The sequence below is a fragment of the Populus alba genome, chromosome 6, assembly GCF_005239225.2.
Source record: "Populus alba chromosome 6, ASM523922v2, whole genome shotgun sequence".
Lineage (NCBI taxonomy): Eukaryota > Viridiplantae > Streptophyta > Magnoliopsida > Malpighiales > Salicaceae > Populus > Populus alba.
In genome coordinates, this window is record NC_133289.1 from 8,632,510 (window position 1) to 8,650,848 (window position 18,339).

The 18,339-nt window shown below is 33.6% G+C and overlaps 3 protein-coding genes across 3 annotated transcripts; 2 read left to right on the forward strand and 1 right to left on the reverse strand.

The window, feature by feature from the left end:
• The first annotated feature begins 3,861 nt into the window (after window positions 1-3,861).
• On the forward strand, window positions 3,862-5,094 carry LOC118048172 (uncharacterized). The gene is made up of 2 exons (XM_035057752.2): window positions 3,862-4,382; window positions 4,615-5,094. Exons 1-2 carry the CDS (start codon window positions 3,944-3,946, stop codon window positions 4,674-4,676), a joined length of 501 nt encoding a protein of 166 aa, XP_034913643.1. The 5' UTR covers window positions 3,862-3,943; the 3' UTR covers window positions 4,677-5,094.
• Window positions 5,095-5,883: 789 nt separating this feature from the next.
• Window positions 5,884-8,294, forward strand: LOC118048171 (small ribosomal subunit protein eS4x). Its single transcript, XM_035057751.2, has 5 exons — window positions 5,884-6,044; window positions 6,541-6,618; window positions 6,729-6,909; window positions 7,401-7,498; window positions 7,671-8,294. The coding sequence occupies exons 1-5, from the start codon at window positions 6,042-6,044 to the stop codon at window positions 8,100-8,102; spliced, it is 792 nt and encodes a 263-aa protein (XP_034913642.1). The 5' UTR covers window positions 5,884-6,041; the 3' UTR covers window positions 8,103-8,294.
• A 4,553-nt stretch (window positions 8,295-12,847) lies between these two features.
• On the reverse strand, window positions 12,848-15,219 carry LOC118048170 (ferritin, chloroplastic). The gene is made up of 8 exons (XM_035057750.2): window positions 14,808-15,219; window positions 14,619-14,702; window positions 14,447-14,507; window positions 14,241-14,328; window positions 13,915-13,976; window positions 13,720-13,785; window positions 13,273-13,336; window positions 12,848-13,152 (listed from the first exon to the last, which is right to left on the reverse strand). Exons 1-8 carry the CDS (start codon window positions 15,131-15,133, stop codon window positions 13,118-13,120), a joined length of 786 nt encoding a protein of 261 aa, XP_034913641.1. The 5' UTR covers window positions 15,134-15,219; the 3' UTR covers window positions 12,848-13,117.
• Between the last annotated feature and the right edge of the window lie 3,120 nt (window positions 15,220-18,339).

Sequence of the window (18,339 nt, forward strand, 5' to 3'; positions counted from 1 at the left end):
ATCACAAGAGCCTCGTGAAACAGAGAGATTATCGGGCTTTTTATTTTAAAATGGTGTTTATATTAAGTCAGTAAAAACCCTAATCCTTTTTCTAGGCAGGATTTATTTAGGTTATCTCAGCTAGTGAAATTGCTTTAATGACTTCATATAAACACCATTTTATTTGGAAGAGTAAATATTCCTAGTCAATACATTAGCTCAAAACTTAATTCTAATCATTTTTTTATAATTATTTTTATTGCGATTATAATTATTTTTTAAAGTGATTTTCATTCATAAATTTATTAAAAATAATATTTTTTATTTTTAAAAATTATTTTTGATATCAACACATCAAAATAATTTTAAAACACCAAAAACATATTAATTTATAATAAAAAAAAACTTTAAATTTTTTAAAAATACTTTTAAAATATAGAAATAAACAAAAAATTTGTGACAAGCTCAACTATTGCTCACTGTTTAAGATAAACCAAGAAACTAATGAAAAAGAAATGAGAGAAAAAAAAAAAAAAAGACAAAACTAATGTTAAAGAGTCTTTTGTTCTTTTCTACATAACTAGCTAAAGATGACACAAAAATATGTGCAATAAAAAGTAGAGAATCACTTATTAAATGCAAAAAAAGTACTGAAAATAAGGATAACGACAACCGCATACAATTGAGTAGAAAGTCTTAGATGTGCATCTACAATCTCTTGTCACTGCCATCATTATGATTCAGTTGTCTACCGCTACTATATTCCATTCGTTTAAGATGTTGTAAATTCATATTCTATAGAAATTTGATGGAAGTTTTATAAATATATAAATTTCTTATATAATGGATAATGAGTTGAGTATAAATATTAAAAAATCTGACTTATGAGTATTTATTTTAATCCCTACTTGATATTTAATTTCAATTTATTTTTATATCAAATTTTATTATTATTTTTTATTACTCTTTGTGTTGTTTTAATTTCTTTTTTTATTTTATTTTTTCAATTTTATTACTCAATGTTTTGTAATTGAGATTTTACTTCATTAATTTTTGGAGTTTGGCCACAATGGAGTTAGTATTTGGCTCATAACTAGGTTCACCGGTTTTGAATATTAACATGAATTTACTTCAATATTGTTTTTGTTAATTATTTATTAAATTTTAATTTTTTTCAATCTCATTTTTTCAATGTTTGATTATTGAGAATTGATCTTTGTATTTTTTTTTATATTTTTCTTTTTATAAAGTTATTCCAATCATATGCTCATTACGGGGTTAATGGATTAACCTAGTTTGACTAAAATCTCTTTTTCATTGCTTTTTAATTATTATTTTTCTAGTTTCCCATTCAACCTTGGGTTATTGAGCTTTCATTTTTTTTTTTTATTCCAATCATATGCCTATGCAATTTTTGCATATTAATCTGGATTGGCTCAAGTCGTTCTTTTATCTCTTTTTATTTTTCATTTTTTTTACTTTTATATTTATACTATCAAAATTGTGTAAGCTTGTTAAATCGGATCAAGTCAATAATTTGAGTCTTAATTTTGTTTTTATTTTTTTTATCTCTTTGTGAATATTTGCTCCTCCATTTTTATAATGAAAAAAAATTAGGTCAGCTTACGATGTAGCGCAAGCCACCCATTTCGTATTCAACCATCTAGAAAATTTATGATTTATGGACATGATATATTCTATTTCATTGGTAATCCTTGCTTCTATCCTAATATTTTATTGTATTGAGACTAGAAGCAATTGAGTGCCTTTCTTTTTATCAACAAGATATTTTCAATGCCATTATTACTATTATTCCTCTTAATTATTATTTTTTTTGTTTACAAGAGACTTGAACTCAAGTCTCTCAAGGAATGATGCAATGGGTATGAGACTATGTATTGGAGGGTTTTTCTCCCCTCTAATTACAAAGGATTTGGACTTAAAATCAGTTTTTTTCGAGAGATGATTGATTGAGCTACAAATTCATTTACCGTCCGTTGATAACATTTTCATCGTTGTTTTTCGTGAGATGATTGATTGAGCTACAAATTCATTGATAGGAAATATAGGTGAGAAAAAAATTGCTAAATGAGTTACTGTAACGACAAATAATTTATCTCAGTGATTTAACTATATATAATGCCACATCCATCTCATTGATGCAATGGGCACGAGACCATGTCTCGCTTGTTTGCTTTGGGGATAAATATTTTTAGTTTGGTTTGGATTTTATTAAAAAAAATAATTAGATTAATTTTTTTTTAAAAAATAAAATTAGTTCAAACTGATTAGTTTTCATTCTGTTTTTTTAGAACAAAAACCAATTTAAACTGATTTGGTTTAGTTTTTCTAATTTGGCTCGAACCAAACTGTAAAATGGTTGGACAAACGAGATAATCTTCTTCTTGTTTTTTTTTTTTTTTTTTGAGATGAGGGTAAAGAAATTACAACTTATTTGCCCAGCAAGTAATTAACATAATATCAATATACTATGAAACACGGTGTTAAAATATTTTAAAATCAAAATTTATAGTTTTAATAAAATAAAATAAAAAATACAACAACTAAATCGAAATTGATATCCTTGCAACTAACTACATCAACAAACACTATTTATATCCTTCTTTTCTAACCTCCATTTCCTTTCTCTTAACATCCAAAATCTTCAACCCTGAAATCTCATCAAGTTTTTCAAGTTTTTTCTCTCTCTCTAATTAAAATGGCTTCAATTAGCTTTAACAATTGAGTATATTTATTTTTATATTTCAAAAATGTTTTTGATTTTTTTTAATTTTTATGTTTGTTTCAAGTTAATATGTTTTGATATTTTCATATTGTTTTGATATGCCGATATAAAAAATAAATTTTAAAAAATAAAAAATATATCATTTCGATATATTTTCAAATAAAAAATACTTTAAAAAAACAACAACTATTACAATACCAAACAATATCAGTAACTTCTTTATAATTGGTTCAAGAAACCCCCAAATGCTCTCCCTTTCATTAATTGTCTTTCTGTAATCTCCTTCAATGACAGCAACAAAACCCCAAATTTATTTTCCCTGTTGAATGTGTTTAAGATTGTAATAGTGATGGCGGTTTAAAGTATTTTTCATTTAAAAATATATTAAAATAAAAATTTTTTATTTTTAAAAAAATTAATTTTGATATCAGTACATCAAAATGATTTAAAAATATAAAAAATAAATTATTTTAAATAAAACAAATAAAATTTTAAAAAACACAGTTTGCACGTCCCAAACACACCCTTAAGTGTCAAACCCATTTAGAAAACCCAAAATACCCGACCTGGATCCAACCGAAGAAAATCTGGTTACCACACACAAATGCTTGACCTTTTATTTGGATTTTGGAATATGAGAACATGCCATGTTACCGTCACACCACATAAGTCGAAAAGATCCTACACAAAGACTCCATTTTCAAAAAGAAAGAAAACCCCATAAGAAATTGAGGAGAAGGAGAAATGGTGGGCTAAGTTTTGGGCCAGCCCGGCTGTTAAGTTTATGAACAGAGCCCATCAAATTTCTGATAAAATTAATGAAATGGAATCGAAACCGAATTCGATTCCGTATCGATTGGAAGATCGGAAATCTTGGCAGGCATTGTACAGAAGTCATAGATATGTGTAAACTTAAATTTTACGGAAGGCAAAAGCTGCGAAACCGAAAACAGGGGATTATTTCCCACCGGCGACCGACCTAGTGTACAGAAATCAACTAGAAAAACACCTGGTAAGGCTACAAGAGGTGCCACTTGTTTGCTACCAATTGGAGACAAGCTTCATCAGACAACAGCTTCGAAGTACGTGTAAAGTAACCATAGCTTCTTTATTAAACAACTCCCCAAAGCCTGTACATAAATCAGTCGGTTGGAACTTGTAATGGAGCTGAACTGAAAGGGAGTCGAGCGACCACTTGAAACAAAAAAAAGAAAAATTATGGAAGATGGTGTGCCAGAAGCTGAAAGCTTGTTGCATCCTAAAGAGGGAGATGATGATGATGAGAAAGATAATCATCAAGAAAGTGGAGAAGAAAGGCCAAGTGGGTCGTTCATAAACCATATCTTCTCTAACTTGGTCTCTAGAGGAGAAGCTGAACACCGTGAAGAAGAAGGTAAAGAAGAAGAGAATGAAGAGAAGGGAGGTGGACTGCTGGACAGTATCATCCCCAACTTGATCTCTCCTTTGAGTAAAAAAGAAGAACAAAATGAAGCTTTCCAAGTTAGAGATGGTGAAGGAACAAGTGAAGATCAAGTTAAAAAGAAACAGAAGGTAACAACAGGAGTTGATGAAGCAAATGAACGAGCAAAGGCTGAAGAGGAGGGCGGTGGAGGTATCATCGATCACATTGTTTCCCACTTTCCTACATCGCTTCCAGGTATACATGTTCTTTACTTTCACCTCCCCAGAATTTGATGGCTCCCTTGTCCTTCCCTTCCGTTTTTTCTTCTTTTTTCTTCTTTTTCTTCTTAATCTCCGCCTAGTTTTTAATGAATTTGATGTCTCTACACTCGTGTTGTTTAGGAGAATTAAGAAACGAGCGTTTTCAAGCTCTGTGAATACTGATTAAATAGCCTTTTATACATTATATATGTGCTTTTTATAAACAGATGATGCTGTTCCAACAACTGACGAAGCAGCCATCCTCATTCACTCCATCATCCATGATTAAGGAGAGTGAGCTTATTATAATCAAGGATTTGCAGGGGGGGGTCTGTCACTTGATATATTTCCTAGTGATTTTTTTTTCCTTTAGCTTTTCTCATTGTATAATGTGTTTTCTGCTTGTTCATTTATTGACTTGGAATTCCAATGTTTAAAACTACAGAGGTTGTTCCTCTTTTTTCTTTCTTCAGAAATGGAACAGTGTGCCTTTTATATGAAAGATTGAAGGTAGGCTTGCTGAAGGGATGTGGTATTCTTTAATGAGAAATTACTCTGAGACATTTGTTCGTGTGCGGTGATATAATGGAAACAAATAAAGAATACAATCAGTTGGCTTAAAGTGTGATTTATTATTTATTTGTTCCACATATATACAATATAGAAGATATAGCTAAACTATTTAAAACTTTAAATAAATAAGAAAAAAAAGAAGGAGAATACGTTGTTTTTTATGGTTTCTCTTTGGTTAATAACAAGTCTATATAAACCTAAAATATTTTTAATAAAACTACAATAATAATAACACAATTATATTTTGAATTAAATTAAATAATTAATATTTAATTTTATCTCAATAATTATAAATATATAAAAAATTAAAAATAAAAAAAATAATTTTTTTCAAAAAAAAAAGAGATACAATTTAACTAGAATCAATAACGTGGTTTGGCATGTTAGCTCAGATTAATTATTCAGTTTATAGATTTGACAAGTTCACTTACTAGTTGTATATTTTTTTTTTGTTGGCTTTTTAAATTTTTTAATATTTTTTCTTGATTTGATTTTATTATGATTAAGAAATAAACTGGGAATATAATTTTAAATTTTTTTAAAAAAATATTATTAAATTTAATAAAATTTAAGAAATAAAATGTTTGAGAACTGAGATTGAGTTAATTTGTTATTTTCTCAATAATGTTTTTTTAAAAAAAATTATCTTGAATTTATTTTAAAAGCTAAATGATATTTTTAACTTATAAAATTAATTAATTTAATTCAGATTAGTTTCCACTTAATTTAGTTAAAAACTTAATTTAAATAAAGAGATAAATTACAAGTTTTTTAAAAATTTATTTTAATCCGCGCGCGTATCAATTAACTAGTAATAATTAAAAAAGAACTTTTAGGACAAGTAGTGGATAAATAGTTGGGCCCAAACCGTAGTCCATAACCCAATAAAATGACCCCGACCCGGTTAAATTAGGGATCCAATAATAATAATACTAAGAAGAAGAACCCTAATACTATAGTACTGTTTTTTCATCTCTCTCAACCAGTGTAGGCTTTGAAGCTCGCAACAGAGGAGGAGACTCAAGAGAGGCTCAGCTCAGCTCAGCAGAGTTACTTGCCTCTTGATCTTTACGTTTATAAAATGGTTAGATTTTTTTTTTTTGTATCTTGAGTTATGTGCCTTTTTGGTTTTGGATTGGGTAGCTCATAGGATGTGAGCTTGTCTCAGTGATGCTTAATTGTGTTGTGTAGTTGATGCTTTACAAGAAAAAATGGGCTTACATTTTTTCTTGTTGGTTTTGATATTGTGGGATATAAATGTTTCTTTGTTTTGTAGAATGGAGTGAAAGTTGATTAAGTGTTCTCATTCTGTTGGTTTTGACGATTGCTAACCTTAGCCCATGTTTTTGTTTGTTTTGTGTAAGATCTGTGATTGATTTTTGTTACGTTGGATTTTGAAATAATGGCATTTCCTGATTTATTACACCTTTATGCCTTTGTTCATTTGTTTTCCTTATTTTTCTTCTTGTTGTTTTATTCTGTGGATGATATGACGATAGCATTGATATTTTTCTAGAATTTTTAGATGTTTTTCTTCGTACTCTGGCTTAACTGATCTCTGCTTTTATGTTGCATTACAGGCTAGAGGGTTGAAGAAACACTTGAAGAGGCTCAATGCTCCTAAACATTGGATGCTTGACAAACTTGGTGGTGCATTTGTATGTTTGCAATCTCTGACTATATGCTGCAATGTCAATGCATTCCTTGTACTAGCTTCTTTCCTGGTATTCTTCGTTGAATGTAATTAGTTTTATCTTGTGTTGTGAAGGCACCCAAACCCTCATCTGGACCCCACAAATCAAGGGAATGCTTGCCTCTGATTCTCATTCTGCGAAACAGGCTGAAGTATGCTTTGACGTACCGTGAAGTGATTGCTATTTTGATGCAGAGACATGTTCTGGTTGATGGGAAGGTTAGGACAGATAAAACTTACCCATCTGGTTTCATGGGTACGTGTAATTCTTTCTTTACCCCTACAAGTTTTAAGATTTTTTCATGTGCATCTTCTGGATGGGAGTGGGATATTTTTTTTCCAATGCTTTAGTATTGGTTCCAGATGGGTCAGTAGATGTTTTCATCATTATTATATCTGGATGAAAGTAATGGATGAACTTGCTATTATTTTGATTTTTCACCTGTTGGTGGGCATGGTATGATTAAGAAACAGCAAAATAGGTGGTGGAAAGTGATCATATGTGTGATATAGGTTATAAGAGCCCTTCTCTGCCAGAAGTTAATGCTTGTTTTAAGTTGTCACTGTGTAATGAGATCTTTTTCCTGCTAGCTTACTGTCATGCTTGATTGGAAGCGTTTATTATGTGTGATAATCTATTAGAGTTTCTGCTCTTTTTCACTTATATGATCATTTCCTTTTCATTGTTCTCCCGCAAATTCTATAATTTCATTCAGGCTGCTCACTTTGTTTTGCTTTCTGTTAAAGATGTTGTGTCAATCCCAAAGACAAATGAGAGCTTCCGTCTGCTCTATGACACCAAAGGTCGCTTCCGGCTTCACTCCCTTAGAGATGACGAGGCCAAGGTTTGTGATACATTTGGCTATGTGGTTTTGTTGCTTTTATTTTTGATATTTTTTTGTTTTTCTGGACTATGCACTAATTTGATAGGTCAATGAGTTGTGTTTGTGTAATTTCATATCTTTGAATGGAATCAGTGCAGCTATTGATTTCATTTGTTGTTTAATGCTTTTGCAGTTTAAGCTTTGCAAAGTTCGGTCTATTCAGTTTGGGCAGAAAGGGATCCCTTACCTGAACACCTATGATGGACGCACCATCCGCTACCCAGATCCCCTGATTAAGGCCAATGACACCATCAAGCTGGACCTAGAGAGCAACAAAATAGTTGACTTCATCAAGTTTGATGTGGGAAATGTTGTCATGGTCACTGGAGGAAGGAACAGAGGCCGAGTTGGAGTAATTAAGAACAGGGAGAAGCATAAGGGAAGCTTTGAGACGATCCACGTTCAAGATGCCACTGGCCATGAGTTCGCAACTCGTTTGGGCAATGTGTTCACAATTGGAAAGGGCTCCAAGCCATGGATTTCACTTCCCAAGGGCAAGGGTATTAAATTGTCTATCATTGAGGAGGCTAGAAAGAGGCAGGCAGCATCCCAAACTGCTGCATGAAGCTCATGATTTTTCCTTGAATACTGGGTTTAGTCTTTAGTTTTGCTGATGCTATAATGGATGTTTGTTTGTGTAATTTAGTGCACAATTTTGAGCATTGTTTTTACATTTCAATTTTAACTTTTGCGATATGCATTGACAAAGGAGGCACGAGATTTTTCGGTAGCCAATTTCAGAACTCATTCTGAGTAATCTTTTTTGCCTGTTTGGTCAAGAAAAAATTCTATTAATATTGTTACGCTCCTTTGGGAAATGCTTTCAAAACTCTATGAAAGTGTTCTTTGTTTGGCTTGTAGAAGTGATGGAGTGCAATGAATTTCAGCCTTGCTTGTCCTCGCAATATCCCTAGGTGTTTACCAGCATGATCTCGAGTGGGCAGCTATAGGCAATCTTGATCATCTTGAAAGGTTTCATCCTTTCAGATTACTTGTGTGTACTCTTTTGAGTTTTGACCCGCGTCCTTGTAGTTCCCGTGCATTTACCAGCAGGTGACCTCTCTAGGTTTTGATTTAGTTAGTCCGATGAATATTTGGTATTGAAAGCATGCATGGCCTAAGCCAAACTTGAGAGAAACAAACCCTGAAATAAAGCCGTTTTCAGGTTCAATTCCGTACGAACACAGAACATCTGATAGATGTGGTGATGTCTCGGACTAGTTTACCAAGTGTTGCACTGAGAAAATAAAGAAAAATTATTTTTGGAGTGTACGATACACAAGAGAATAAGTTTGGTTAGAGGAATAGAGTTGATAAAATGTAAATGAAGACATTGTGACTGGTAGATTAAAACTCTTTACATTGAAAGTGATTCAAATTGTTGAAAAGAAGAAAATAAAAAACAAGAAGAAAGCGATGCAAAGAGAACCCATTAATAATCAAAGCATATCCTAAAGTGGTGTCTTGTGTTTGCCTGCTTCACTGTTTCAGGGGCTGGATTTTGTGTATTTAGTAAGCACCAAACTTGGTTAAAATGGCAAGTCTTGAAGGAATAAGCGAGCAAAGCCTTGCTTTAGCCAAACTTGAGAAAAACAGAATAAAAAGAAAGTACGATTATAAGCTGCTAGAGAAACCAATCCATGCAGCAATTTCCAGGCCATGCTCGGTCCCTTGAGCTTAGGAGATAGGATACAGGTGAAGATCTTTTGGAATGTACTTGTCTATCTGAAAAGAAAGAAAGAAAAAGAAAAAAATTCGCTTCTGTAGTGAAACAATACACAAGATAACAAGTTTGGGTAGAGGAATAGAGTTGGTAACATGTCAATGAAGGCAGTTAGGGACTACACTGCCGGGAACGGTTGCAAAGCACATGCATGCTTCAGTATTCTTACTGGTATGCGGTGAGGAAGAAAGGTCCCCAGTAGTCGGTAGATTAAGCTTAACATTGAAAGCTATACAAAGAGAACCCAATAACACCAAGCACAATCTTCCAAGTACGTTCTTTCCATCAGAATTCTTTGGATACTCAAAACTTCATTAATATTCTAATAGATTCAGTAATGGACAGTGCTTTCCTGTCTCTGTGTGTGTGGGAAAGAGAGAGGGACGTGTGCAGACACGACACAAAGGAACTGAAGGAAACACCAACCAACCGTTTGACCAGGGCCCCATCACTGCCTCACTTCATTACAATAGAAATAAGAATCTTGGATGAGAGGAAAAGTGGATCGGGAAACTCCAAAATTTGTCCATTTCTTCCCAGTAAGTTCTTTCATCTCTACCACATCATCATCATCATTGTTCTGCATTAGAGGGGTTAAGAATGCCAATTTTGTAGATGAGAAGTATTGCTTCATATCAAAGGCTGCCTTTTCATCCACGTTTTAGCTCTAGCTTGATTAATATCATTCGCCTAATTCCTAGATAATAAGCTATGTGATGTTGATCTTGATGGGATAAACATCATCAAGTGAAGTACTTGAGAGCAGTTGAATCAAGCTTTAAAGTAAAATAATGCAAAACACAGTATTATTTAAAAGAACCAAGAAAAGTTAGTAACCATTAGAAAAACATAACTACTACAGAGAGGCCCTCATGTCTTTACAAATGTTGCTTCGTGATGTGTCGGATTCATTTCTTTGCTTCCCTCGATTTAAATTATTAGTAAGAGAGAGTAGGGACAAAAAAGTAGATATAAAATAGAAGTCAAGAATAAGCAGAACCCAAGTGAAGATGGAGAAGTGGAGGAGCTGGCTGTGGTTCAAACAAACATTTGTCTTCTCTCCGAAGTGTATTCTTTTGAAGCTTGCTTCAAGCTTAAGACACAAAACCAGAGGTAAGATTGAGTTCATTAGAATCTACCCCTTTGTCAAATGGAAGACATTTGTGCTCAGCAATCACATGGGAAGAATGATTTTGGTTTTATCTGGTTTTCTTATATTCATATGATGGCAGGAAACGATCATGGGCTCATGAATCTGTACAAGGACATGGAAAGTTGTGGAGAGTATACAGACATACAAGTGATGTGGAAGATGGTTCATTCTTGTCATCCAATTGCTCAAAACACTAGAAGGAAGAGACCTTGCAGGAATTTCTGTTTCAGGCCAATTTGAATCATGTCAATCCTCCAAACTATAAACTTGATGCAGCAGTAATCTTTAAGTTTTGATGTTGGTACTGTGTATTTGACAAGTACTAGTCTTTTCGTCTAGCCTATCGCGTGTAGACATCCATGATGAACTTGCTGGTTTCTCTTCAAACTATTACATCCTGAATAAGGGGAAAAAATTGACTAGAAAACGACTTTTATATATGCGAATTCAAAAGACAAAAAGCATCCATTACTTAATGTTTTCTAAGAGTCCTGTTGGAGATGATGGTGTGTTAATGAATCATTGCATTACCTTGAATCTAAAACTTGCATTAAGAATACATTGCATTTGGCCTCCTACTTCAACACCAACTAATAGGTTTCTGTTCTGCACTGCTGACATTTCTCAGAGCCATACGCTCAAAATTAGCTATAAAGGTGGTAACATCTCTCTCCCTGCCAAATAATTGCATCGTTTCACATTCACATTGAGAGGGGGGGGGGTGGATTTCAATGAAGTAGCTGATAAACCTCATGCTGTTTGCGTACCTTTCCCATCTCAGGGTCACACAACCCCGATGCTAAAGCTATCTAAACTCCTACATTTTAAAGGCTTCCAAATAACCTTTGTCAACACTGAGTATAGCCACAAACGACTACTCAAATCCAGAGGTTCCGACTCTCTGGATGGCTTGCCGGACTTCCAGTTTGAAGCTATACCTGATGGTCTCCTACAGACAGAATATTCTGATGCCACTCGGGACATTGCTTCTGTCTGTGAATCCATTCCGCAATTTACTTCACTGGCTCAATGACAGTACTTTTGTCTTCCAAAGTCCCACTGGAGACCTGTGTTGTTTCTGATGGTGGTATGTCCTTTACACTTCTGCCAAAGAATCTGAAATTCCTGAAGTATTGTTTCATACTCATAGTGCCTGTGGTTGTTTAGGCTACACATAGTTCCAGCCTTCCAGGTTCTTGTTGAAGAAGGCTTTAACACCTAGCAAAAGGTTTAAAAACTCCTTCATATTCAAAATTTAAGATTCATCTTGTGAGATCAGAACCGCACTAATTTTCTATGATTTGCAGATGCCTATCTAACATTTGGGTACCTAGAAACTACAATAGATTAGATTCCAAGTATGAAAAATATTTTCCTGAAGGATCTCCCAACTTTCATTAGAACTACGTACCCCAACGATATCATGGTCAGCTACCTCACAAGGGAAATCAAGAGCTTCTGCTATCGTTTTGAAAATATTTACTCCTTCGTACTGGAGGTTTTGGATGCTCTTTCAACAATGTTTCCTCCTATTTCCTATCCACTTGCTTGCTAATAATCATATAACAGATAATAAACTGAACTATATGGGTTCAAATCCATGGAAAGAACAATCAGACTTCACTGATTGACTTGATTTGAAAGAACCAAATTCTGTGGTGTATGTAAATTTTGGAAGCATCACTGTGCAAACACCACAGCAAATGCTACAATTTGCTTGGGGTCTAGCTAACAGCAAGAACCTTTCTTATGGATAATAAGGCCTGCTAATGGTGGTTGCGAGTCGACAATTTTGCCACCTAAATTCCTTGTAGAAACTAAGGATAGAGGCCATTTAGCAAGTTGGTGTCCGCAAGAGCAGATTTTAAAGCACCCTTCAACAGGAGGTTTTGCAAGTCACATGGGATGGAATTCGATGCTTGAAATCGTTAGTTGTGGAGTTCCATTTCTTTGTTGACCATTTTTTGTGGAGCAGCAAACCAACTGTTGGTTTGCTAGCAGCAATTGGGTTATTGGCATGGAGATAAATAGTGATGTAAAGAGAGAGATCAAGTTGAGAAGCTTGTTAGAGAGTTAATGGAGGGAGAAAGGGCAAAAGAAGGCGATGGAATGGAAGAAAAGGCATAAGAAGCTGCCTGCCCGGTGGTTCTTGTAGCCGGAACCTCGAAATATTGCCAGTAGACATTCTTCAGGTGCAAAAAAGAACGAAATTTGAGAACGGTAATTACGATACTAGTTTCGCCAGAATGCTTGTATCAAAGAAATAAATCAATGAAATGTTTTTTTTTCCTTAACAAGAAATCAATGGAATGATCGTTATTTAACAAATAAAATTAGCTCTATCTAATATGATTTAACTAGGTCAACCATCTTCATATTTATAGATAAATCAATAGAAGTGGTTCTGCACTCAAATAGCACCTGGCCCGAAAGCTGGTCAAAAGGAAATACTACTACATTCCACCTCCAAGTCAATCATAAGGCAAATTTGTGCATCAAATCATAAGAGTCAATATCTGTTCTTAAATTGTTGCCTCGTTTTATTGAAAGCAAAGTAGCTACCAGCCTTTCACTACATTAATTCATCTACACTGACAATTTATTATCCTCAACAGCTCCAGAGAGGATAGCCTCGACCTGCGATAGCGACGGACTTGAACCAAGAACAGGTGCAGATTGTATTTCCACATCATGCAGCATGACCCTAATTGAGGAGCATCTGATCAAAGTGCCATACTCCTGCAAGACCATAAACACTAGTCTTAAAACCCAAAATTATAAATATGTGGAGAATCAAAGAGTAAGTTGGCTAGCTTAGTGAAAGTAACAAGATACTGAAAATGTGAGTTATATGCATACCATGGCCTTTCCCAACCATCCGCAGTTGAGCGACATATTCTGCTATCTTCTTAATGGATTCAACCTGATGAAAAAAAAAGTTGTATTAATCACAAAATGAGGCAAAAAGTACTACAAGTTTAACAAAGAATGTTACCAATTACGATATGATACTTCTTCTCCCTGTTAAATTTATAGATTTTGTCTCAGTTTTGGACAGAACAAATGTGTAACAGGTTAAAGACAGCAGGAAAAAGGTAAAATGTGGCATCCACATCTTTTTCTGGACATCAATGAATAATTATTCAAACTGTTCTTCATCAGAATTATTGGCACTTCATAAAACTCAATGCGTTTAGACGCGTAATCTGAAAATCTTAATTTGTACATCACAGGATTAGATCATACAAGAGTTCAAAGTCTTGTGTCAAATCCAGGGGAAAGAAATAAAATTTATTTCGAGCTCACCTGTTCGGTTAAAAATTCGCTCTCGACGAAATCTGCCATTTGTGGATCATTGTTCTCGTCTGCCACCTAATATTTATCAAGAACATAGCATAGCTCATGAGCACAATTGAAAAAACCATTGACAATTCCAGTTATTCATTGCAAGAAAGTGCTTACTATTTCCTATTTACAAAAGGAAAAACTAGGAAACATCACCTTGTGCAAGCTCAGCAGTTTCTCATTTGTCAACTTCTCCAAAGACAATGCTAATTCCATTGCTGGATCAAAGGATCAAAGACAGCCCAAGTTAATTATCTCAAAAGAACTGCAATCATCATCCATTACAGAAGCATGCCTTGACACCTCTATATAACGGAAAGCATAACAAAGATCCCAGAAGTAGAAGAAATGACAAACAAGATTGTACTCTTACAATGTCATTTGTCACTACATTAAAATATGGATGGAATTGTAGGCAAAGTCCAAAAAAAAAAAAAAAGTAAAAGCAATTTCTAACAATGAACATGAGTCTAGACACACACCATATAATGCATCTCCTTTCTCAACATGCTCAAATTCAGAAGGGGGTGTCAGTATAGAGTGAAGTACTACTTTCCCTCCTCGTATATTCTGATTACATATAAATGGAGAATGATTAGACAAAATAATAAAAAAAAATACCCAAAATGAAAGAGATAAACCAAGATATTTTAATCAGGGCATATTTGAGTTTCAAAGTAAGTGGTGCCTGATATTCCATGAGCTTTTCAGCATGTTCTCTTTCTTCTTCACTTGACTCCTTGAAGAATCTGGTTACAAGTCACAACATGACCATACCATACCTCAGTTCATATAATTCAAAACTTAAAAGAAAGAAAAGAAAATACTCAAGAATAAACGTATGGATTTTGTTTGGTTACTTGGCTAGGCCTTTGAGAGCAATGTTATCCCTGTCAAAATAGGCAAACATGGCATGGTATACATAGGAAGCTGTGTACTCCACACTGTTAACACAGAGAAAAAAAAACATATCAATAACACTAATCTGCAATGAGTCCACAAGATTCTATCTTTTATGAAAAAATGGAAAGAGAAAAGTTATCACTGACTTGATCTGCTCATTAATGGCAGCTTCACAGTCATCCACAAAGTACTGACGAGCAAGAGAAACTTGAGGAGAATTAGGTACAACAAAGACCTCCTTCTTCACCTCTTCAAATGGCTGGAAAACAACACCAGTAAGAGTTTCTCCAGTGGCAGAAACTACAAGACTGGTGTTTCTTTTCTTTCTTGAAGCCGAAGGAAAGGCTGAAACAGAAGAACAAGAAATGCCATGCCCATCACTAGTAGGACTAGTGATTAGGACACGAGCAGTATCCCCTTGCTTTGCTGCAAGAGACAAGGCTGGAACAGGGCTCAAAAACGTTGCTGCCATAGCCTTAATAAGAGAAAAATAGAGATGGGTTTCAGAATTCAGAGAGGTTTTTTGCAATGGAAATGGAGAATGGTGGCTGCTGAAGTTGGAGTTGCAGAGGATAGTTAAATACAGAGAGGAGGGTGTTCCAGGCTGGATGGGCTTTTTGTATACCGTTGGATTAAGTTGGACATGGAGGGTTTAGATTTAGCCACGGGTTTAGGGCGTGTGGAAGGCTCGTGGTCTATCCAGTGTGAATGGTATCTAACCTAATAATTCGTCCCACGTTGCCAACTTACAATCCTCAAAAAGTTATCTTTTCTTTACACTCGCTCGACTGTATTATTTGATTCTACTCGCGGTCTGAGATCGAGAATGGTATGAATTTTGACTTTCCCTTTAGATTTGAAAACTCGAGTAGTCTCGTGTCCTAACAAGAGAGGTCTGAGAGAGTAGGTTATTGTTCTCGCACACTGCCCCGAAACTTTGAATTTGGACGTGTTTCGTTGCCCTTTAGTGCCGGCAACTCTTTTTGGGAGAAATCCCCCAATTTAGCTCCTATGTTTGTGACAATGCTTCAACAAAGCCCCTGAAAACATCATTTGATCAATTTCACCCTTAATCGTCACATTTTGTCAATTCACCGAATTGAAAACATTTGATAGTTTAAACTCCACCGAATTGGAAACATGGATTCGAAGGCGAACACAGCATACACACATTACGTGGGCTGTGTAAAGAAACTTTTTTTAACATAACATATACAATGGCTAAATTTGTCCACACAGACTGAAGTAAAAAACTCCCGTTGGATATATTTTTCAAAAAGTAATAACTAAATTTGGCAGTGGAGATAATAAGATATTTTTGCTCCTGTTTTTTTTTTTTCACAAGTGAAATAATTAAAATATCGTTAAAGCCAAAAAAAAAAATTAAACGGAAATTCAAATGGTTGTTTGGATTTTTTATTTACAAACTTAATTATCTTTGATTTTAAATTTTCTTAAGCTTATGTAGGTTTCTTTGATCTTTTCGTTATTATTTTTTTTGCAATTTTGCAGTTGAACTACTATCAATTTGATATTTCAACAAAGATAAGATATTATTAAATATTAAAAAATAGAGTATGTACTTTTTGAACAGCACAGGTAAAATCGTGTGTTGACCAAATATATGATTTTATTGTGGCGTTTCAATCTCCACGGCAGCCCCTCTATCATTGGGCAACACTTGTGACCAAATTCCCTTTAGGTTTGTGCCGATGATTTTTTTTTTTCGTTTTCTTTTCTCTTTCCCTCCTTAATTTTCATGCATGTTCCTACAAAATTTTAAAATTACCCTATGATTTTTATTACTATGTGTTTTATTCTAAATAATTCATGGAACTTGAATTTTCTTTCAATTTCATTTTTTTTTTATTTTTTTTAATTGTTTTTTTTTTATTATTTTCTTGATTGAATTTGTTTGCATTATCAAAGTTTTTTTTTTGTTTTAGATCATTTTTAATTGAAATTTTTTTTTTCAATTTCATCACTTAGTAATTTATTGATCAAGAATTTGGCTTCATGATTTCTTCATGTTTGTCTTTTATGGGATAATTGTGACCTCATGGCCTGGGTTATAAGTCTGAAAGGTTGGCTTGAGTTGACCAATGTTTTTTTAGATTATTTTTTTAAAAAAAATTTTATTTCATCCTTTTATGGGGTTATCTCAATATTTTGTATCGAGTCATTAGTTTCGTGACATAACCCAACTTGACTCGAGTCAAGTTTGTTTTGTTTGATTTATCCGTTGTTGTTTAAGGCCAAGTTTATTTAATTTAAGATGGTTTTATATAGCCTCAATGCAAAGAACTAACAAACAACTTTAGCAGGCACATATATCGGGGAATAAGGTCTTTTATTTGTATGTTCAAATAAAGATAATTCTTTCTTTTGTCAAGGTTTGCACAAAGTTTATTTCATCATTATAATCTATATGCTAATCAGCTACACTCAAATGAGTCAACCATTTTGGTTATTTTCTAGTAGAAATATATGAGGCAATATGAGGATGAACCATCTCTAATCGCGTTCACATGTCCTTACAAGCTATCCAATAATAGATGAAGTTTTAAGAAACTATCAAGTAGTATCGCTTAAAGAGATAAGTGTTATGTTGGAAAAGTTTTAATATAGTTGTCTTTCTAAACACCCTAATTTCATATCCTCTATGTTTGACATCCAACATGTCATAGATTTTGAGCAGCCTCTTGAGGTTCTCGATTCCTCGTCTTCTATACTCAACATCCAACATATCATAGATTTTGAGTATACTAAGTTTTATGAATCCTTACCTCTTATTTGTAATAAAGAAGGTAAGGATAATTCTAATTTACTAGGTTATGTTCGATCTACATCAAATCAAGTTTTGAATTGTGTTTGTTTCATTCTACACCCTCATTCATATAATGTTTATGATCATAAACCTAAAATGCATGTAGATCTTTTTCTTGTGTCTGCTCACGCTCAAATATCCAAGTTAGCTGAGTTTTTTATATATAGAGTTTCTGATTTAAATGTTGAGATTATAAAATGAATTCTAACAAATAATAAACAATACAAACTTCAAGCTAATTTATATAAGTACTATGATGCATTTAATATTGGAGATTATTTCATAATATAGATTAGACTTCAATAATATCCTTTGGAAACCAATCAAAAATTACATGTGACTAGTTCTAAAACATCTAAAATGTTGCAAATGATTGAGTCAAATATTTATGTCATTAACCTACCATCAAACTTTAGTATTGGCTCTACTAATATAAAGAACTTGGTTATATATAAATGACAACTTCATGATGATCTTTTTAAAACCTCAATCCCGTCACCTTTTTCATTTGCACAAAAAGAATATAATAATGTTATTTTGAATATATAAGTTATTTTCACTAGAGGATGAGGTTTTGCAGATCTAATTTTGTGAGCGGAATGATATGCTTGAAACTATAGTTTGATTACTAGAAAAAACATCACAACAGCTTAAATCTTTGAGAGTATTATTGAAATTGTCTTGAACTCTACTCGACGAGATCAAGTTCTTCCCAATTTCAGGAGAGTTGATGAAGACACTTCCAGTATGAGTGTAGTTTAAGATGACAACCCCTATTTGTTTGAATTTATTTACTAAGCAATGTTTTTCAGTGGCAATTTCAATGAGTCTTGCCACTCGATGTACAGATT

Coding starts and splice junctions, on each gene's coding strand:
- LOC118048172 (XM_035057752.2), top strand. CDS start 3,944: ATGGAAGATGGTGTGCCAGAAGCTGAAAGCTTGTTGCATCCTAAAGAG. Junction 4,383..4,614: donor CTTTCCTACATCGCTTCCAG/GTATACATGTTC, acceptor TTTTATAAACAG/ATGATGCTGTTCCAACAACT.
- LOC118048171 (XM_035057751.2), top strand. Junction 6,910..7,400: donor TTACCCATCTGGTTTCATGG/GTACGTGTAATT, acceptor TTTCTGTTAAAG/ATGTTGTGTCAATCCCAAAG. Junction 7,499..7,670: donor TTAGAGATGACGAGGCCAAG/GTTTGTGATACA, acceptor ATGCTTTTGCAG/TTTAAGCTTTGCAAAGTTCG.
- LOC118048170 (XM_035057750.2), bottom strand. CDS start 15,133: ATGGCAGCAACGTTTTTGAGCCCTGTTCCAGCCTTGTCTCTTGCAGCA. Junction 14,508..14,618: donor GCTCTCAAAGGCCTAGCCAA/GTAACCAAACAA, acceptor ACTTGTAACCAG/ATTCTTCAAGGAGTCAAGTG. Junction 13,153..13,272: donor GATGGTTGGGAAAGGCCATG/GTATGCATATAA, acceptor ATGGTCTTGCAG/GAGTATGGCACTTTGATCAG.